Source organism: Tenrec ecaudatus, chromosome 8, assembly GCF_050624435.1.
Source record: "Tenrec ecaudatus isolate mTenEca1 chromosome 8, mTenEca1.hap1, whole genome shotgun sequence".
NCBI lineage: Eukaryota > Metazoa > Chordata > Mammalia > Afrosoricida > Tenrecidae > Tenrec > Tenrec ecaudatus.
In genome coordinates, this window is record NC_134537.1 from 143967374 (window position 1) to 143990604 (window position 23231).

The 23231-nt window shown below is 41.0% G+C and overlaps 1 protein-coding gene across 2 annotated transcripts in view; it reads left to right on the forward strand.

Annotated features, from left to right (window-relative positions):
• Positions 1 to 3940: 3940 nt before the first annotated feature.
• Positions 3941 to 23231, forward strand: part of ASXL2 (ASXL transcriptional regulator 2) — a 133275-nt gene continuing 113984 nt past the window's right edge. The window contains exon 1 of one of the 2 annotated variants that reach the window (XM_075557006.1): positions 3941 to 4173. Coding sequence is in view for 1 of the 2 variants with exons in the window: in XM_075557008.1 (XP_075413123.1) it covers positions 4117 to 4173 (57 nt within the window). In the remaining variant the exon portion in view is untranslated. The remainder of the gene's footprint in view (positions 4174 to 23231) is intronic. The other variant, XM_075557008.1, reaches the window with a different exon arrangement.

Below are 23231 nucleotides of genomic sequence, written 5' to 3' on the forward strand. Positions count from 1 at the left end.
GAGGTACAGGGAATCCAGGGTGGATGATACCTTCAGGACCAAGGGTGTGAGGGCGATGCTGGGAGAGTGGAGGGTGAGTGGGTTGGAAAGGGGGAACTGATTGCAGGGATCCACATATGACCTCCTCCCTGGGAGATGGACGGCAGAGAAGGGGGGAAAGGGAGACTCCAGATAGGGCAAGATATGACAAAATAACGATGTATAAATTACCAAGGGCACATGAGGGAGTGGGGAGCGGGGAGGGAGGGGGAAAAAAAAAGAGGACCTGATGCAGGGGGCTTAAGTGGAGAGCAAATGCTTTGGGAATGATTGGGGCAGGGAATGTATGGATGTGCTTTGTACAATTGATGTATGTATATGTATGGATTGTGATAAGAGTTGTACGAGTCCCTAATAAAATATAAAAAAAGAAAAGAGGAGGAAAAAAAAGAAAATGATTAGGGCAAAGAATGTACAGATGTGCTTTAAACAATTGATGTATGTATATGTATGGACTGTGATAAGAGTTGTATGAGCCCCTAATAAATTGTTTAAAAAAAAGAAAAAAAGAAAAGGCAACTGGGTACAAGTTGGCATCATAGTTAACAGCTGATCACCGAGGACATGACTCCTCTCAAAGACTCTGCAGGTGAGCTCCCTCGTGGCCCCATCAGGACAGGTTCTCTGCCTTCAGCCTCGATGGTGTCACCAGGAATCCTGCCACAGGGTCCCATGACCAGTTCTTCCTTCAGTGTGACCGTCCTTGTAGGATCTCCTGGCCCTCTGTCTTGATTTCATCTCTCTTTTTAATTTCTTCTGCTTTTATCTGTGAATAGAGCATACAAAATGGAGTCACCATGGGCAATAAAAAGGCTGACCCAAGGCCACGGAGAATAAAGAAATCAACAACAAAATGCAAACTGGCCAGAATCCAAGGTTGCACCCCTGATCGTGTTGAAGACCATGACCAAACCAATAGCTACACCCCTCCTTAAATTGTATAAAAATCTAGTTAAACGCCCATGAGGTAGTTTATTGTGCCAATCTGGCTGATAAACATGTATGGGGTTAATTGAATGACAGAAGGACAAATGACTCAGTGAGCCTCACCTTTCTAGTTCTCCAGTCTCTTGCTTTGTGATGGTTGGACCAGGGTGCAGCTGCCTTAGCCAGTTTCCTGCTTCAGCTGGCAAGGCTCACTTCCTGCAAGACATCCCTGAGGAGAAGCCACATGGAGCTACCCCGATGCAGCCCTGGGTGCTGGAACAGCCGTGTGGAGATCCCACCAGCACTGAGATGCTTACACACTCACTGATTCGGCTTTCCTCCTGCAGTCAGCATCATTGGGTGTGTTTTGTGAGATGGAGGAGGACTTTGTGGATTGGTGTCAGACATAGGGATTAATGTTGGACTTGTGGGTTTGGGCAGCACTGGGTTGGGATGTTTTCTTGATGTGCACTTAACCTTTATATAAAACGCTCTCATAAAAATGAATTTCTGTGGTTTTGTTTCTCTAAAGTACCCAGACTAACACAGCCCCAAAGAGTAGAGCTTCTTGACTGCTGTAACAGAACAGAACTCGCTCTTGCTGCTAAGTCTTGCCTGTTTTTCTTAACTTGCTATTGATATGTATGAATGCTCATTGGAATAAATTGGTGAAAAGACTGTTTGGTTCAGACTGTGTGTTATGCTGGTAAAAGAACTAGTTACTGTGTGAAGCTTACAGACTGAAAGGTCGCTGCCCTGATTCCTAAGCCACATACTAGGGAAGACAACTTGTGAGACTGCAAGGACACTGCCCCAGGGCATCAACTGACTGATTCTAAACTCTGTCTTTGGAACTGTCATAAGGTGCTCAAGACAGTCTATAAGCAAATACTCTTCATTTCAAGCCATGTCTTCCCACCCTGGGAACTAACTGACAAACTTCATCTTAGTAGGCTACAGATACTTCATTTACTTCCTAGGCTATGGTCACTTCATTTGCATATTATATTGACCAATCCCTGCAAGGTGCATCTGAATCACTGGGCAGGCCATGGGCATAGATAAGTTATTTACAACTTGCCAAGGAAATGTCGGTCATCCTGGATAATACAAACAAGCCGTCTCCTACAGCTGAAAACTAGGCCAAAGGTAACTAACTTCTCAGGGTATAGGGGTGGGGGGTTCTCTTAAGCTATTTTTCCAAAGGTTCAAGGCAAAAGTCTACAAAAGAACTTCACACCTACATACTATGCTGACCCATGTATGAACCATGCTCAAATTTTCTCTTCCTCAGTCAGCTGGTCATATGAACTGTTCCCAGGCTCAACAGGAAGCCATAGTATGAGCGGAAGGAGAGGTGCCTGTACCGAAGTGGGCCATGACATGGGCCTGGACAACCTTCTAATGTGCTCTGACTTGCTTGTGTCCCATCTCAGATAACACAAATTCCATCTAACAATGGATGGACTGCCGTTGAGCCCATCCGAACCTATGATATAAGCTAGTTTATTATAGATACTTCTTTTTTTTAAAACAATTTATTGGGGCTCATACAATAGCAAAGCATGTGTTTCTTTTTTACCAATGTAAATGACATGCCAGGAGGTGGTTTTCAAGAGGCCATTTCTTCACCACATATGCTAATTCAGAGTGCTAGTCGACTAAACATTTGGTATTCTACGATTACCCTCCCACATCCATTCGACTTTTGAAGGGGCGACTTAAATGGGAATATGATGTTTTGTTTGGTTTTAACCAGCTGCCCCGGCGTTGTTTCCAACAGGTGGCAACACCAAAATGAATCAGAGTAGAACTGTCGGAACAAAGTTCTCAAGTTTTTTTCTTCCCCAGAAATAGCTTCACAGGCCAACCCCAACTCAGTGCCATCAAAGTGATGACTCATAGTGACTCTAGACAAGGTAGCACTGCCTCTGTGCGTGTCTGAGACTGCAACTCTTTATCGGAGTAGAAAGCCCTTCTCTTCTTTCCGAGGAGCAGCTGGTGTTTGCTAACATTGCAGTGGGCAGGCCAACTGGAAACCACGACACCACCAGGGCTCCTGTGTCGGACAAAGGACAGCCAGAATGCTCCTTAGCAGAGGATGGTGAGACTTCATCTCACCTACTTTGGACATGTTATATGGGAGGGGCCGTCTCGAGAGAAGTACATCTTGCTTGACAGTAAAAAAAAAAAAAAGATCCATGCTCTGTGAGATAACTGACACGACGGCTGCCAAAATGTGTTCAAAAGTAGTAAGAATTTTCAGTATGGTACAAGACTGGTCAGAACTTTCTTCTGCTCTTGTCAATATGGGTTGGAATCCATCCACTTAATGGCACGTTAACAATACATCCTGGCCACACCGGCTTGGCAAATCACTCAAACTACTTTTGTTGACTGGGGTTAGTTAGCAAGTGAGAATTGTTGCAGATCTTCAAAAAGATCATCTGTAAAAAAAGGCACGGAAAACCATGAACTCGAAAATGATAAACCCAAACAAAACACGTACGTGGTTTATTAAAAATCATAGTAAGCAACGCCAGCCTTTCAGGGCAGAGGCACACGTCTCCACAGCCACCGGGGCGCCTCCCACGCGGCAGGGACTCGCCAAATAAACCTTCCGCACGGATCCAGTTCCGCTTCCGCAGGCGGATTTTCTCAGTCGGCGTCAGCACAGCACGCACGACGCAGAGCAGCGACGCCGCTGCCCTCACGCGCATGCTCCCGAGACTAGGCGGAGACCGGAAGGGCGGGGAGTGGCGAGGTGCCGCCGCCTGCCGGCTCCCTCACAGCATCCCTGCGCGGGAGGCGGAGGCGCGCGCGCGCTCGTCCGCGCGACTGGCTGCGTACAGTAGTGACGGCCGCGCGGGAGCGGTCACATGACCGCAGCGGCTGCCTGTACAGTAAGAACCCAATATGGCAGCGGCGGTAGCAGTGGCAACGGCAGCAGGAGGACCGGCCGCCTCATAGACCCCCCCCCCCCCCCGCGCACTCCCCCCGCGGCTTCCTCTGCTCGGCTGCTGCACCGGCCTGACTTCCCCTTTCTCCTATCTTTCCCGGCACCGCGGGAAAAGCAGCGCAGGACAGAGCAGGCAGGGAGGGCGGCCGGAGCCCGGACACGGGAGCCTCCCAGTCAGTTCAAGACCCGACATGAGGGAAAAGGGACGTAGGAAGAAGGGCAGGACCTGGGCGGAGGCCGCCAAGACGGTAAGGGGGAGGCGGCAAGGGGGAAGGCTGGGAGGGTTTCGTCCCCTTGCTGCCGTCCAGTCGCAAGGGAAAAAAGGGAGGTCGCTGGCTCGGCGACCCGGCTGAGGGGGCGCAAAGCCGAGCGGAGAGGGCGACGGTTAGTGTCGAGGTCGCGCTCCCTGTGGCAATGGAGGCGCTCAGCGGAAAGGGGTCGCCGCGGGGCTGTGGCGTCTTCCAGCATCAGCGGCGTGTCTGGTGGTGTGGAGGCTGTGGCTCAGGGTCAGGTCATTGTCACCGCCGCGCTGTGCTAGCCTCTGTCCAGGCCCTGGGAGGGCTGTCGGGCTGGCATAGTGATCCGTTCTTCTCCCTGCGCGGCTCCAGAGCCCCCCATCGGATGCAGCCGGGAGCAGGCTTGTGCGTGCTCCCAGCTCCGGAAAGAGGGGAGCGCTGGAGCTTGGTCGGATTGACCCGCTCGGGCGGACGAGCCGCCGGCCGCCCGCGCCCCTGCTCCTCGGTGCGCTCCGAGCCCGTTGGAAATCACGAGGCTTTTGTTATTGTTTGCTGTTGGGAGCTGAAAGTGCGGGAGGTGTTTAGAAACGAAGTAACAGGTGGGACTTGTAGAATTTTTTTTTTCTGTTTCCGTAGAGACCTGCCCTGTACAAGGCAGCAATGCATGGTGGGACGTGTAGTTTACCAAGCTTTCATAGTAGCTGCAAAGGTTGGTGGCCTTGCGAAGTTGTGATTAGTGGGCAAAAGAATTTTTTACGAATTATTTTATTGGTAATTAGAGAAGTAGCGTTTAAAATGGAATATTAATCATTAGCTAGAGATTTTAGCTTGTTTCAAGCAAAATTAAAAGCGGGGATGTGTGTACAAGGGAAACATTAAGAGAAAGCGAAGTTCATTCCAATGTTGATGGGGCAGCGGAAGAATAAGTAATAGGACATGTAGGCAGCAGCGGCAGCAGCAGCATTTCGGTTTTGGGAAGTGAGAAAGTGTGGACATAATCTTTAATGAAGAAGTTTATCAGTAATATTCGAACAACATGAAGAGCTCTTCTAAATGAACCTGTATTATCTGTTTATCTGTTATGTGGTTTACCCCTCTCCCTCCCCCACAATGTAGTAATAGTAGATATTCACTCTGGGAAATTACAGGCAAATATTAAAAAGCAAATAAAAAATTACTCACCTGTGCTGTGTAGCTATTATCGTTTGGTGTACTACCATCTAGTCGTTTACACATACTTCTCCAAATTTGGGTCATATTGCTTGTTCTGTTTTGTGTTGTTTTTTTTGTAAACTGTATGAATGAGGGGTTGTCAAGTCTAAAACTTGTGTTCTATTTAGTTGAAAATGGTATAAGTAATAGCAGTTTTATTTATTGTTTGCCATTAGAATGTACCTTCAAAATTCAAATGGGAAAAATGAATCTATGTTTACTGGTTCAAATTTCCTATAATAAATTAGTAACTCTGGGTGCTATTAATTGATATTTTTGCCCATGTGAGAAACAGTTAAAAGCTAGAAAGGCTAGTTTTTTCAGAACTCTTGAGTTTCAGAAAGGACCAGTAGATTTGTGACTTGGGGGCTTTATTTGATTCTGGCAAACATGTAAGTCTCACGTAAAATCAGTAAAAAGAAAATTATGACATCAGCACTTTTTCCCCTCAGTAAAAAAATTTAGAAAACACCCTTTTTGAGTTATTTTCATAATCTTTTAAACTAAACCTTAGGGTTAAAAAGATTTGTTTATAGGTAGAAGAGAGAAGTAAATTTAGAAATAATACACTAAATCTTTCTTGCAGAATAATGAAATCAGAAAATTTGCGATTTGACAAATGAAAGTAATTTGACTTAAAGTAAGAAAGAATACAGCTATCTAGAAGATCAAGAAGATGAGAAGGAGTTTTAAGGTGTAATTTATTTCATAGCCATTCTAGGAGAAAAGTTTTGAGAAGGAAATTATGTAATAATGTATAAATGCAGGTAATACCTGCTTATTTCATTGTGTTTTTGTTCTAGTGTTTAGAGTTATGATGGGTTAGGGGACATTATTAAAAAGAGCCCTGGTGACATAGTGGGCTGTGGATGGAGTTGCTAACCACAAGGTCACTGGTAGGAATTCTCTAGCCACTCTGCAGGAGCAGGATGAGGCTGTCTGTTCTAGTAAAGACTGACAGCCTGCCTCAGAATCTCAACAAGAAGGGGGCAGGCCTACTGCCCGATAGTCCTATGAGTTGGAATCCACTCAGTGGCAGTGAGTTTGGCTTTTTAGCTTGTTAAAATTAGATATTCTGTACCAGTAATATAGTAACAAATAAATTTATCCAATCTTTTGTGTGTGTATAAATACATAACTATATATATGAGGGGACTTCACAAAGTTCCATGGGAAAAGGAACTTAAATGAAAAGGAACTTTTTCAGTGAGAACTTTTTGAAATTTATATATATATGGTTAAGTTTTAGAGACTAGATCATTATGCAAAAATCGGTATTATGTAAAAATTAGGATGATCAAACTACAAAATGTAGGATGGTTACATCATTACATAATTGCCAACTTGCATACATAATTGTAAAATCACTGAGAATTATGGCCCAGCCACGTTGACAGTCAGTATTATTCTTACCTTGCCCCTTGGCATTTATGACTGCCAGATGTATGTTGGTTATGCTCAAAAGAGTTGAATTTTTCATTTAAATGTGAAAATAACAAGACTGTCGATAAGTGAGTTTAGCTCAGTGTATGTGGGTTATTTGGGAGAACTACGTAGATATATGTTATCTTAGGTGCTGTCAAGTAGGTTCCAATTCAGATTTATATAAGGGCCTTAAAAACAACATTCTGAAAACAAAATAATAGGCCTCATTATAACATAACTATGTAATAGTAAAATTATGCCCAAACTCCCCAACTCCCCCCGATAAATTGAACATAAAGGCTGAAAACTGGTTAATCATTTGGCTGCTAACCGAAAGATTGGTGATTCAAAACCCCAGCTTCTATTTGGGAGAAAGATGTGTCAGTCTGCTTGCATGAATAGTACAGTCTTGGAAGCCCTATCGGCAATTCTGTGCGGTGGATCTACGTTGGAATTAACTTGATGGCTGTGGGCTTTAGGCCTCGTGGACTGGTGACTTAGAGAGAGAGAGGTAATGGAACCGAAATGAACTGAATTGAATGCTCATTCACTGCATTTGACTGCCTCCTTAATTTAACTTTTTTCTATATAAATACATTACAGACGGGATTCCTTTCTGACATTTGTTTTAAGTTGGTATTTGAAAAGAGTCAAATACCTCCTCTTTTTAGATTTCATTATTGTCTTAACAATTTTAAAATAAATTTGATCTTTATTTGCCCCTGGAGCTTCTAATATTACATATAAATTTACAGATATATTGTAATACATAAAAATACACATCATAAATATTTAGTGATGATGAAAATGATTTGTATGATTTTAGTGTTTCATAATAACTTGACCTCTGGAAGGTTCTGGATCCCTGGGAATGGAGATGGCATTTCTAGTCAGGAAATTAGTGAGAATTGTTTGTATAGTTCTTTTCTCTTTTTCTTCATGTATTTTGTGGTAATACCATCATAGTCCTTCCTGAATCTTGAATCTGCCTGTGGACTTTAGTAAAACATGTGAGTGTTGGAGCTCAGTCCATATTTTGAAGCAACTAAAGCCCCCTGATTCACTTTAGAAAAAAGTCTAGCTAAGCCTGCTACTGTAAACATTTTGACAGCTTTTTGCCTTCCTCTTCCTCATTATTTTCCTTCTTCCAGCATTTCTTTCCTCTTTAAAATCTATTTAGAGGTCGGTGGCACAGTGGTGACATGTTAGGCTGTAATTCGAAAATCTATTTAGTCCCGATCTGCCAACTCCCCTTTTTCATTATCTATGAGCGATTCCCTATATTCTTGCCATGTGGACAGTTTTCCCACTGCTCTCTTCCATCATATTCTCATAATAAAATGCTTAAAGTGTGTTCACTTAACTCAGGAATTTTTTCCATATCCCCTGCATGCATTTTCCTATCACTTCCTCCTGGGAAGATGCAGTGTTCCAGATACACTGATGTTTTTAACTAGACTATGTTGTTAGTTGGTGACTATTTGTAGTTATAAAATTAATTGTTCAAGGATTTGGGTTACAGTTTTACATGTATTAAAATTTAAGCTTAATAGTTTATGGTGATAACCCACTGGGTGTGTCAATGTTTGTAACAGGCTTGACTGAGAGAAAATGTAGTGGTTTGAGTCTACCCAGAAATGCCTTAGAAGAAAGTCCTGGCCATCTGCTTCTGAAAAACTACTGAAAACAGTGAGACTTTGACACATGCAAGTTGCCAATGGATGGTAGTAGTGCAATTGGATGACAAAAATGATGGAGATAAAATCACTTGGAAGTGAACTATGTAGTGTGTTTAATGCCATTTAATTTTTTTTAATTAGATAAGCTATAGATATTGAGAAGTGTTACCTTGACTTAAATAAAAATAACCAACCGACCAACTATATTTAGTTAGGCTCATTCTTTAAGCAAACAAAAAAACAAACCACACTCACTGCCATGGAGTCAATTGCAACTCGTAGCTCTTCTACATGAATCGAAAACCACATATTTCCCCCAGGAGTGGATGGTGGTGTCAAACTGCTGACCTTGCAGTTAGCAGCTCAATGCCTAAGTGCTGTGCCACCAGGGCTCCTTAACAACACCAACATTTAATGACATCTATGAGGATTTTAGCTCTTTTTACAAAGCAGAATCTTTGAAATCTTGTCAATCCTGTTTTCTTTTGGGTTTTCTCATCCCCGACAACTAGGGAAATATTAAGTGTCCTAAAAGGGCAGTTGCATGCCATGCATGTCTGCATGTGTTTGTAGGTGGAAGCTTCAAAAAGGCAGACTTTAGAAATTGTACTCTACAGAAAGGATGCAGAAGTGCTGAATGGATGCTAGAGCTGAGAACAGTTTGTAGTATACATCTTTTACATTAATTTGAAGATGGAAGAAAATCCTATGAGCAGTTCTTTCTACTCAGTTACCTGAGGTTGCTGGGAGTTGGAATTGACTGGTGAGCAAACAACAGTCTTTATCATGAGGCTTTTTTTCTTCCTTAGAGAAATAAGACTAGGAGCAGGATTGGTGGTTGAACAGGCCGCAGTTTGTGCGGACAGAGCCCTCGACAGCCCGTTCTTGTGTCGGTAGTTGTATTCGGATTTCTAGAGGACAGGCAGCTTTAGAAAACATGTACAACAGAATTAAAAAAAAGAAACTTTAATGCAAAGTATAGAGAGTAAAACTGAGCAACATCTTCCGTGACTTGAGGAATACATAAAGAACAGAAAGTATAATAAAGGACATGGGCTAAATGAGTAAAACACTGCTCAGATGGATACTTTTCAAAACAACTGCATATTTTCATTGTTAAATTATTATCTTTGGCTGGATTGGCAGTAGGTGACCTGTTGCAACATTCATTTTGGATTACTTAAGTTGCTTGAGTGAGCTTTTTTCTTTCCACTTATTGTAGAAGTAAAAGTCTTCTGTAGTTTGCTTCTCAAAATGTGTATTAATTTTGTTTTATGTTCATCCTTTCTTTTGCCTTGCATTTATGTTCATATCTTGAAAGCCCACAAGCCCTCCTAGTTTGTTGAAGGGGAAAAAAGGCAAAAATCTCTGTTGAAACACCACTTGCCATCCCCAACTCACACACACGAAGAATGCCCATGAACGGTGCTTCAACCACAGCGTCTCCTAGAATTTTACAGGAGTTGAGAAAATAACCTTCAGTTTTTGCATAAGTCCCTGGTGCTTCCTCATCCACAGATTGTGTCTTCTTGTAAGAGCTGTGCAGTTGTGCTGAAATTTTAATGAATGGACATTATGTTGTCAGTAAGACAAACTATGTGGCAGGTTTGTTACAGCCCGTTGTTTTTGTGCTTTCTCCAAGAGTTCTGAGTTCCCCTCTAGCTTTGTATTCTTTGCCCCCCACATCTCATAGAAGCCCTTTCACTGTTCACGGTGTTGTATAATTTAGTGCTGTGTCGCACTGAAACCTGTGGGAACCAGAATCAATGGAACTGCCTCCTTTTCCTGGCTCTCCCATTTCCACCATTTTTCTATTGATCAGGTAAGCAGAAAATATTGGTGCCTTCCTTTTCTGACAGGTTCCTGCCTTACACAGGTTCTGGCTTTCACAAATTTTATTTAGTGTTTTGGGGGCAGTATATATAAATTTTATAACTCTTTGATTATGACTTTAAATAAATAGCATTACTTGCTTCAAATAGTCTTTAAGTGGCATAGATTCACTAAGTTAAAAAGTATAACTGAAGTACATGAAGAGTTAATCCTGGGTTAATCGTGTATATAAAACTTAAATTTTGATTACCCCATTTGTAGAAGGTTATGGATGACAGTGAAAGCCCAAAATCCATTTGCAGTCCCCACCTAGATTAAGCCTCCATCGAATTCCTCACTTCTGATCATTAACCAGTCCCTCAGGTAGAGTGCATTGAAAAATTGATTACCCTACCTCTTTTCAGGCAGCCCTGGGAGGGGTAGTCTCTTAGGGATTGCTTGCATATGCCCTTGATAGAGGTCACAGCACTTGGAGGTCACCTAGCCAGGAGTCCCTGTCAATCCTGCCCTGACTGCCTTGGTAGGAAGGCCCTGTACCAATCTCCTTCTCCTTCTCCTTCTCCTCCTCCTCCTCCTTCTCCTCCTCCTCCTCCTTCTCCTCTCCTCCTCCTCCTCCTCCTCCTCTTCCTCCTCCTCCTCCTCCTCCTTCTGTTTTTTCCCCAATTTAATTGGTGCATAACCCACATATACAATTCAATAGTTCAATTATACCAAGAAACTTGACCAATCTTGTAAGCTTTTCTTTCTGACATAATGTATGTGCCCCAGTCATGGTTGTATTCCCACTACGAGAATCCCACCTCTAACTGATGTATTGATTTGCTACCAATCATAAGGTTGTGACAATTTCGTTTGTATTTCATGCCTTGTTTAAGCAGGTGTGTGGCTATGAATCCTTGCATGCCATTTGGACCTCATGCTACTAATCTACCTCATTTGGATGATGTGTCTTTGTCTTGTCCTGTCTCAATTAAGACTGAATAACTTCCCCTTAAATTATATTTGAGATTGGGATTTTTTTTTGTACCCCAAAACACCCAGTACTTTAAGAGGGATTAAATGGTAGTCTACGGACTCAGATCGTGAGACTACTTGAGCAGTGTTTCACAAAGTGGGCGACCCTGTGCCTTGGGAGACAAAGGAACAATCCAGGGGGGCTGCAAAAGCAGCCGCATATACTTTATCCAGCATTGTGGACTACAGTACAAAAGCTTTCCATTGCCAGGGGATGCTGAGTTGTTGTGTTTTTTTTTTTTTTTTCTGAAACGGGGGTGATAGGCCTAAGAAGTGTGGAAACCTATGGTTAGGGTTCAAAAAACTGACTGCAGTTGAGTCAGTTTTTACTTACAGCAACTGTGTTGGACAGGGTGAGAGCCCTGCTTGCACAGTGTTATGCGTTGGACGGCAAACAACAGAGCCAGCAGTTTGAAAACACTGCCTGCTTTTCCAGAGAAAGATGGGGAGTTCTACTTCCATAAACATGACAGTCTCAGAAATACAGGGGCAGCTCTGCTCTATTCTACAGGATCTCTATGATTCGGCATCAACTTGATGGCAGTGAGTTTGGTTTATAGGACTGGGCAGAACTGCCCCTGTTGATTTCTGAGACTGTAACTCTAAACAGGAGTAGAAAGCCTCATCTTTTCCCCCACTCTGTTTCGAGGAGCTGCTGGTGGTTTAACAGAAGGTGAAAGAGTTAGCCAACTATTAGCTAGTCAAACTACTTGAAATATAAAACTCTAAAAGTTAGTTTGTTAAAAGCCCCAAAATGGCCCACCCTCCTCCTTTGCTGTTAGCAGCCCAGCTCTGAGCGCACTGTGCCACCACTGAGCTAGACTATGTTATTGGCTCTACTTGGCTTACTGCCGCCTTCTGGACTTTTTACCTTGAATATTCAATGATGTATAAACATGCATATCTATATGTATTTTATACACTGTTCTGTTTGCTTTCTTCACTTTATGAGTGTCATAGATATCTTCATGTCCTATGTGTCTGCCACATTAAAAAATCACTGTGCTTATTTGACATATAGGACAAATGCGCACTATATATACACACGGGTGTGGATAATATTGTTTGTATGTGGGGTGAATGGAATTCTAGAGTATGTAAATGCAAATTCCTGATATATCATTATAATTTTTAAAAGTCTGTACCAATTGATCCAAACCAAACTCACTGTGATCCAGTCCATGTTGACTTGTGACTCCCTGTGGGTTTCCAAGACTGTAACTGTTGACAGGAGTATGAAGCCCAGTCTTTCTTCCACAGAGCAGCTAGTGGTTTGAAACTGCCGACCATGAGGATTATAGCCCAACACATAACCACTTTGTCACTAGGGCTCCCTGTGCCAATTGATACTTCCCTCCAAATTTGGAAGATTTTTGAAGAAAAACCATATTTCCCTGTAATCCAAGGATGATATTAGTCTGAAAGTGCCATTATGATATATTAACAGATGTTTTTATAATTTGATGTGCATTTTTTTGTTATATGCTGTAGAACTTGATGGAAATGGTCTATATCTGTGCTCTTCAAAAAATGTGGCCAGGGTATCAGCTTAATCAGCTTAAATATAGACGCATCTGTATAATGTTCATATTGGACAGCAAAAATGTAAGGTAACTTGCTATGCTTACTGATTTTTTAAAAAATTAAATTTGTTTGGATTTTTGACCTTTTTTCTCTTCTGGCCTTTTTCATAATAATTTCTAAGAGTGGTTTATGTATTAAGGAAACTAGGCCCTGTTACAGACAGATTTTCCCTGTTTTGTGTTTTGGTCTGATTCATAGAGTTACTTTGTTGCCCACTTTTTTTCTAGCACAGCATTTTGAAGGGGAGATCCACTAAAGCTAAGCACTAAAACTAATAAATATAAGATAATAAAACATTTGACATTCAACATTTTTTTACATGTATAACTCAGCCAGTTGAGTTAAATGCGAGCCCTGATGATGTAGTGGTTAAGCAGGAGAACTTGGGTCTTTGAATCCACTCCAAGGCTCCATGGAAGTATACTGTCTTGGGGGTTGACTCCTCTGAAGACCCTGGTGAGGCACTTCTACTCTGCCCCAAAGGTAGCTATGAATCAGAATCATCTAGCTGGCGATAGGTAATTGAGTTTATATTGTTCAATTATTACCACTATGGCCAGACATTTTTAATGTTCATATGAACAAATTTATCAAACTTTACCTTTTATATGGCCATAACATACTTTATTGAGCTTTGGATGAGGCAATCCCTTTTCTAGAAATTCTGTAGACTCTAATTTTCCAACAGTATGTGCTTACTTCAGTAATTCTTTGGTAATTCTCACAATAATTCAAAAATTTTCATAATGCTTTGCATATTTAACAGACTACAGTATTAAAAAAACTTAAACTCATTGTCATTGAGTTGATGCTGACTTATAGTTACCCTGTAGGTTAGGTAGCACTGCCCCTGTGGGTTTCCAAGACTAACCACAGGAGCTGAAAGCCTCATCTTTCTCTTATGGAGCAGCTGGTGGTTTTGAACTGCCAACTTTTCAGATCGCAGCCCAAAGTGTAACTACTATGTAACCAGGGCTCCTGAGGCTACAGTAGCGTGTAAACATAACTTTTAGATGTGCAGGGAAACAAAAAATATGTGACTTGTTTTATTGTGATTGATACTCATTTTTTTCCAGGCAGTCTAGAACTGAACTGGTAATATTTTCAAAATATCCCTTTAATAAAGTCTTTTTATTTTTAAAGCTTATAGACTGAGTACTTTTAAGTAATGTTTTTTTCTGAAGGTGTATTTTCCCTAGATGAAACACATTTTATTGTGGATATGTACCTTATGTACTCTAGTATAAGCTGACCTGAATATCAGCGAGGCACCTAATTTTACCACAAAAACTGCATAAAAAGTGTGCTGAAAAACTCAGCTTATATACAAGTATATACGATGGGAGAAAATCCTGTTTATTCACAAGTTTTTTTGTGCTTCTTAAAAAGAGACTTTCTATTGAAATGTTTTCACCTATAGAGCTTATTTCAAAGTCTTGCACAGAAATGCTAAATTTCTTTTTGATTGAAAGCTAGAAACATTGTTCTCAATTTCAAGAAGGGACTACTTGAATAAAGCTAGTCAATTGCACGAAATATTGTTTGGCAGAAATACAGGTTGAATGTCTCCCTTATTTGTAAAAGTATTCTAGTATGCACAATACCGTTGCCTTCAAAGACTCATTTCATTTACATTTGGACACTGGAAAATGTCTTATGATAATTATTCTTACCTTGCTTGATAAAATTAAAATTGGTTAATGGTAAATATTTATATTTGTCATCCTGGATAACAAACCATATATTGTGTCATTTGAGTAATTTGATCCATCTTTAGGTAATGGTTGTGTTTCAAAAAAACTTTTCATTTGAAAATACTTTGTTGACATTTAACAGTTGATACTACATTTAGAATAAAGTCTCATTGGCATTCACAACTTAGGATGGTACAAATCATCTTGAAACTTTTATCCACAGATAGCTGAATTATTCAGTTGGTTTAGCCATATTCAGTTTCAAATAAATTGCTCAGTGGAGCTAATGACTAAATGGCGATACGAATTATAAATGCATTGCCATTGCAATATGGTGACTAGTTTCCTTTCTGGTTTGAGAGGTTTCGCCTGGCAAATTTTATAAGGTTAAAATGCTTGGTGTTACTTGTAGAAGGTTTTCTCTTTTATTCTCTGTGTGTGTGTGTGTGTGTGTGTGCATGCATTTGTATCTGAAGATGTAATGAAGTGATGACTTACAAGATAAATATATTAAAGAATATATATCAGTGAACAACTCAAAGTTGTAAAAAGGGAAAAAATGTATTTGTTTAATAGCATTTTATAAATAACCTGAGTAATGATTATATGAGTTCTATTTAAGAAAATTATATAATTATTAGTTGATAGTTCAGAATAGGGATTTTTTTTGGTCAAGCATAAAAAGACAACATATGGACTGGGGAAATAAAATTTTGAAACCATACATTTAATGATAGTAAGTCAAAAGTATAGTTACAAAATGATAGAAGACTTTATTAAACAAAACCATCTGAATGTTTCTTGACATATCTTCCACCTAGGTCTTGTATACTTGAAGATGTTTCTATCTCTCTAACATTTCCTGAAGAATTCTATACTCTTTGATTTATGTCATGTAAAAATGGCAATTTTGGCATCCTTGAAACTCAATTATGTTCTTTTAGTTTGGGAAACAAAAAGAAGCCAGAAGGGGCAAGATCAGGGCTTTGGGGGGATGGAGTAAAGTTTCCCAACATAATTCTTGTCAGACAGCCCTTGCTTCCCTCCAAGAACGAACAAGTGCATTCTGTGGCACAGCCTCCCTGGGCTTTTCTCACTAATGTATTTTTCAGTCTCCCCCCCTGCCCCCATTCTCTCTCTTTTAAAAGATTTTATTGGGGGCTCTTACAGCTCTTACAACAATCCATACCTCAATTGTATCAAACATATCTGTACATATGTTGCCATCATTTTCTAAACATTTACTTTCTATTTCAGCCCTTGGTATCAGCTCCTCTTGGTTTCCTCCCCTCTCCCCCCTGACCCTTTGATAAATTATAAATGATTATTTTCATATTTTAACACCGTCCACTGTCTCCCCCAACAGTTTCTGTTTGTCCCCCTCAGGTGGGGTGTGTGTGTGGTTATGTGTCCTCAGTCATTGTGATCAGTTTTTTGTATTTTGTTTTTCCAGTTTTCTTAAAACTTCTTCATAATCACCCCCTAGGATCATCCTGTCCTTTAAGAAAATCTATCAACAAATCAGTCTTACTCATTTGGAATCCAAGAAAGTTTGTCATAGCTTTCTGAGCTGACCTCTCTGCCTTGAACTTAAATGACCCAACAGATCTCCATCAGAAGACCCTGTTTGGTTCTTTTTAAGGTACCCAAGAAGATTAAAACAAGTGTATTACTGAGAGAAGTTGTTGGTAGTTAATCACTAGCCTTAGAGATATGTTTAAACATATTTTTTTTGGAATAAACCTTTCTATGTTTGAACCAAAACCCCTGTGTATTTAAACCTTTTACAGATAAACAACAAAAAGACAAATAACCCAATTAAGAAATAGACAGAAGACCTGAAAAGATATTTCATCCTAGAGGATATTTAGGTAGCCACCAAGCATATGTAAAGATGCTTAATGATAACAACCCAAGGCTTAATTCACTGTGTCACCAGGGTGACTTTCCTTAGCCACTATAGAAATGAAAATCAAAACGGCAATGAAATGCCTGTACAGCCCTGCTAGATAGTAGTGGTACAAAAAACAACTTCCCGAACCAGCAAACAAAATAACATGTTGGTAAAGTGGGAAGGTTGGATCCCTTATCCATTGCTAGTGAGAATGTGAAATGGTACAACTGTTGTGGCAAACAGTATGATGATTTCTCAAAAACTAAAAATAGCTATATGACTCGGCTATTTTCATACATATGTGCCCAAGGGACCTGAAATAGCGACATGAACAGACATGTTAAGTGCTATTGAATTAGTGCCTCCTCATAGAGACCCTATGTGCTACAGAATGAAACACCACCTGATCTTGTGCTGTCTTCACAATTGTTCTTGTTTGAGCCCTTTGTTTCAACCACTGTCAATCCATCTTGTTGAGGGCCTTCCTCTTTTTCACTGCGCTTCTGCTTCCAAGCATGATGCCTTTCTTCAGACTGGTCTTAACAACATGATGCGAGGTGTGACGTCTTGCCATTCAGATTTGTCTCTAAGCATTCTGAACGTACTTCTTTCAAGACAGATGAACAGACAGTCATTGCAACACTGTTTACAAGAGCAAGAAAGGTAGAAACAACCCGTGTCTGCCAATGGATGAATAAATAAAATGTGACACACATAATTTAGTAGACTATACTTAACCATAAAGAGAAATTAAAATTTTCTACAGGTTGCAAAATAGTTGCGCCTCTGCCAAAGTCAATATGACTTTTAGTTGTATCTCCTACCAAATGCAAATAGGTGTAGAGGACTAAGTAAGGGATTGCTTAATTTTGCCATTCCACTGGGTATAAAGTGAGCCATTTTAGGAAGAGAAACTCCGACAACCAGCAATAAAGAAACAAAGTATCCGAGATCTTGTAAAGAGGTGGCAGCTACACACAGAGTAGCCTATGGCTACGTGAGCGGAGTGACTGTGGTAGAAGGCTCACTTGCAGAGTGAGGTACCCTTTGGCACTGGCACTTGTCAAGGTTCAAAGAGCTTTGTAACACTTGCCTGAGCTGGATAGAGGCCAAAGGGTCATGGGTGAGAGGCTGAGGATCAAAGATAGACATACTTGCTGGCATGGCTGCGAAAAGGCTTTGTGAACAAAACACAAAAACGTGTCCTTAATATTTTCCAATTCTGACTTGTCACCTCTGTTAACTTCCCTAATTAACCCACATAATTTGAACGTTGTCTTGTGAGTTCTGTATGGTGATTGCAACAGATTATTGAACCCAGTAAAGAAGCAGGGTGCCTTGGGATGGATGGTTTGTATCAGAATCAGGTAAAGAATGTTGGAGGGTAGAGGTATGTGTGACCTCTGCCTCATAGAAATCAACTTTGGGCTGGTGTGGAGCTGGGTTGTGTAGCTGGAGGAAATCAGATGTGGCCCCATGCCATTTCCTCAACTTCAGAGACAAATATAATATGATCAAGCTTAAAAGACAAGAATAGAATAACTAATAGAGAGCCAGTTATTATTGGTAACCAGGGATGGAGGGAGGGTGGGGAGTTGGCAGAAAGGGAACCATTCTCAAAAAAAAAAAAAAAAGGGAACCATTCTCAGGAAAATTGGCATTGATGAAGGGTAATGGTTTATATTATTTGATTAATGTAACTGATGTCACTCAGCTGTACATTAGGAAAAGGATCAATTGGTAAATGAATATAAATTTACTACGTAGGTATTGCCAGACACTGCATGGGGTTAGTTATATTGGTTTAAAGGTTCATTGGGTGATGGGTTCCTGGGGGCAGTCTAGTCAATTGGCTTAATACTGATTTTATTGTTTCTCTTGTACTTTTTAGTTCTTTCAAGTGTGTCTGGTGTCTTAAATAGCACTTACGGTAGTTTCATTCTGGTTAGATTTTCTGTGGAGTATTTGCATTTCCACCCCAGACGTACTAAATCAGAATCTACATTTTAATAAGATTGCCAGGAGGGAATAGAATCAGAAACAACCAGCTCAAAGCTCTGGTCTTCAAAGCTTGCAGGTGGTCAAGAAAGCATGTCTTGGAGTAGTCGAGTAAGGAGACCCAGGAGTTGGAAGAGGAACTGGACTGCAGGTCTAATTGCCTCCACAAACTGCCTCCTGTGTTATGAGACCAGCAGGACTGCATGGAGCTCAGCTACCATCGTTGGATGTTTTGATTAAAGACTCAATGGATGGACCTTAGTCAAAAGGGGGATGGCATGGCAGTATTATTATATATTCAAACTGCCTTAAGACCAGAGAAACCCTTGAATCGGTTGCCCCGATCTATTTAAGTGTTGACTCAAAATTATCTCCCCTTAAATCATCTTTAAAACCAAGCAATAGTTTCACTTAATTATTAGAGACTTTTTACCTTGAGCATTAATGTGCTTTTATTCCTAACAGAATGTGTCTAAACATGAGTGCAGTCAGTTGATGGCTGCAGACAAATTCTCTCAGTGATAAACTTGTCTTAGTATTTTTAGGATCCCTTTTTTAAAAAAGATAATTTTGTGCCCCAAACAATTTTGAGGTCAAGGCTAATCTCAAATTTTTAATAACATTTGAGTGGACATCTTTCTAAATCATTGAAGCCCTGCAAGTAATTTTAGAGAAATGCTGCTCCACTCAAAACAATACATTTCAGATAGCTCAAGCATTTTAATGAAGATTAGGAATCCTTCAAAATAGGCCAAGAGGAAAATTGTTAGCCTCTACAAGTGAAGACACAGTGAGGTCCAGAAACTGCTGGAAGAAGACCACAGAATTAGCATTGATGCAGTAGCTACTGAAGTTGGGATCTCATATGACTTAATGTGTTCAATTTTATGTAAACATTTTGGCCACAGCAAGATTTCAGCTTGGTGGATACCAGGGTGTTGCATGATGATCAGCTAGCTCAAAGAGCTGATCTTTCCATCAGTATTTGGAATCAATGACAATTTTATGGAACAAGTCATAACTGGGGATGAATCTTGGATTAACCAATATGATCCAGAAAGCAAGGTCCAATCAAAAGAGTGGGTTCTGAGGGGATCTGCTGGACCAGTTAAATTCAAGGGAGAGCGGTCAACTCAGAGGGTTATGCCGCTGTTTTGGGAATGTCAAAGGAATAATCTTGAAATATTTTTATAAGGAACCTGGACAACCATGGGGCTTATGTAAAGAAGCTTTAAGGATATTGAAAATTACAATCATGAAAAAAGGGTCAAGGGAGTTGTGCTGTTGAATTTTTCCCTATGACAACGCACCTGCCCCTTTGTACCCCTTCTTTGAGTTAGCGAGGGCTACCCTATGAGCATTTCAGTGGGAAAACATATCCCATTCACCTTACAGCCCTGACCTTGCCCCTGCAGGCTTTCTTTAAAACGGCTCTTTTGAGGTGACGTAAATCAGAAGAATGTAGAATTCTGGGAAGATTTATAAAGATATATAAAGATGTCAAGAAACAATAGTTTAACATTTTTATAGCTTTGTTTAATGAAGGTTTCTTTGATTTTCCAGCAAAGTTTTTGGACTTAAACTCATACATGAGATCAAATTGACCACTGTAATGTTAAAGCACAGTAGACTAGATTAATGGTTGGGGAATAATGAGAAAAATAGTGAGAATGGTGATGCAAAGAGTATAGCCAATGTCACTGAATTACAGTTGTAGAAGTTATTGAATGATTATATGTTTTGCTGTGTATAATTTCACTCCCCACCCCAACCTCACCATGGATATTGTTTGAATCTTACAAATCTGGGTTTGATAATTATTTTGTCAATTTAGGCAAATTATTTAAACCACTGCCCAAACCTTGTGCCTCTGAGTTATCTGGAAGGATCTTCTTATAATGCAGAGTTTGTCAGTATGTCTGGACTGTGGCCAAAAATTCTGCATTTGTAACAAGTTCCTAGGAGTTGCTGGTTCATGGACTACATTTGGAATAGGATTTCCACTATCTTAAATTTTCTCAATTTTTCAATCTTTAAAAACATGCCATTTGTGGTGTTACGTGAGTAGGTGACATAAAGTATGCTCTTTTATTTTTTACAATGCCTGTTACGTTGTCAACACTATTAATATGGATGAAAAAACAAGTAAATGTGAATCAAGGCCATGTTTCAGTGAGAAGACTAAATACTGTGAAGATGCTGTTACCAAGTTTGAAACAATTCAAATGAAAACCTTTTTAACATCCGAGGTCCCATTTGCTCTTTCCCTAAGTCAGTGTGGAACCACAGACTTAAACAAGCCATCAACAACTTACCCTTGTTCCGTGACTGACAGGCCCTTCTCTTGCCTTCATAAGAGTCTACACAACTCCCCCCCCCTTCACTTACACCTTAATTTTGGACTTCTCTACTTTGCATCTGTACCCCTGTTTTATACAAATAACTCTTCAGCTCCTCCTTTACGTATATTAGTAATGATGTGTGGGTGTGGGTTCAACTGTATTAACTATGATTTTAAAAGTAATTGATATTGTTCATGAATAATAAAGTATTGTTTTTCTTTGTGTATGTATGTGCGCTTGCATTTTATTGTGGTTTGGGTGAAAGTTTACAGAGTAGATTAGTTTCCCGTTCAGTGACTTATACACATTTTGTTCTGTCACATTAGTTGCAACCCCCTCCATTGACCATACTTTTAGCAATTTCTCCTTGGTTTCCTCATTTCCGCTCAGCCACCTTTCCTGCCATATGCTGCCTTCTGAACTTTATTTTGGGCAGATGTTGCCCTTTTGCTCTCTGATGACTGGTTGTCCTGGGGAGCATGTTCCTTTCTGGTTTTATAATTCACTTGATGGGACTATAGTTTGCCTGGAAGATTATCTCCAGGAGTGAGTTCATTTCCAGGCATGAAAGGGTATCTAAGGGCCATCATCTCAGGAGTTCCAACCAGACCAGTAATTGGTCTTTTTTTTTTTTTTTAAGAGAGAGTTTTTTTCTTTCTTTTTTAAATCTTTTTATTGGGGCTCATAAGGCTCTTATCACAGTCTGTACATACATCAATTGAGCAAAGCACCCTTATACATTCGTTGCACTCGTCATTCTCATAATTCACCTTTCACCTGGGTTCCTGGAATCAGCTTGGTTTCCCTTTTTTCCCCCGCCCCCCTCCCTCCCCGATCCCACCCCTGGTCCCTTGATAGTTTATAAATAATTATTATATCTTATCTTACACTCCCCGGCGTCTCCTCTCCCCCACCTCCCCATTGCCCATCTCCCAGAGAGGAGGTTACACATAGATCTCTGAGATCGGTTCTCCCTTTCTACATGCCCTTCCCTCCTGGTGTCGCCACTCCCACCGCTGGTGTTGAGGGGTTCGTCTGTCCTAGATTCCCTGTGCCTCCAGATCCCCACTGCACCGCTGTACATCCTCTGGTATAACCAGGTCCGCAAGGCAAGGTAGAATTGGGGTCATGATGATTGGGAGGGGAGGAAGCGTTCAGGAACTAGAGGAAGGTTTTGAGTTTCATTGTTGCTACACTGAATCCTGAGTGGCCCATCTCCTCCCCACTACCCCTCTGGAAGGGATGTCCAGCTGTCTCCAGATGGGCATTGGGTCCCCATCATGCACTCCCCCTCTTTCACGGTGATGTGATCCTCACTACCACCCCACCTTTGTTGTTGGAGACCTGGTCTCCTCTGCCCTTCATGATCGCCTATGTTGGTGTGCTGCTTCCACGTGGGCTTGGTTGCTTCTGGGCTAGATGGCCGCTTGTTTGCTTTCAAGCCTTTAAGTCCCCAGACGCTATATCTCTCAGTAGCCGGGCACCATCAGCCTTTTTCACCACACTTGATTATGCACACTTTCGTCTTCAGCGATTATGTGAGGAAGGTGATCACACAATGATTGTTTTTGTTCCTTGGTGTCTGCTACATGGTCCATTCAACACCTTGTATTCGCTTAGGCCGTGTGCTTCTTCTCTGTGGGCTTTGTTGCTTCTGAGCTAGATGGCCTCTTGTTTGCCTTCAAGCCTTTAAGACCCCAGACGCTATATCTTTTTGATAGCTGGGCACCATCAGCTTTCTTCACCACGTTTGCTTACACACACGTCTGTCTTCAGTGATCATGTCGGGAAGGTGGGTATCCTGCAATGACTGTTTAGCAGGGCGAGGTGCTATTGTATTGGGGGGGTCTTTTTTTAAAACTCATTTTATTGGGGGCTTTTACAGTTCTTATAACAATCCATACATCCATTGTGTCAAGCACATTTGTACATATGTAGTCTTCATCATTTTCAAAACATTTTCTTTCTACTTGAGCCCTTGGATCAGCTTTTTTTTTTTCCCTCCCTTCCTCCTTCCCCACCCTCCCACCTTCAAGAACACTGCCTGCTGTTTCCCTTCACCCATGTTTTTGTTGTTCGTCCCCTTGTGTGCGTGCGTGTGTGTGTGTTATAGTTGATCTTTGCTATAGGTTCCCCTTCCTCCCTCCAACTTCCCATGGTATTGATACTCCCATTATTGTTCCTGAGGGCTTTATCTGTCCTGGATTTGGTGTCCTGGATAGGTACTTATCTGTACCTGTGTACATGCTCCGGCCTAGTCGGATTTGTAAGGTAGAAATGGGGTCATGATAGTGGGGGGAGGAAGCTTTAAAGAACTAGACAAGTGTTGTATGTTTTGTAGGTACCATATTGCACCGTGGCTGACTTAGACCTTCCTGTGACCCTTCTGTGAAGG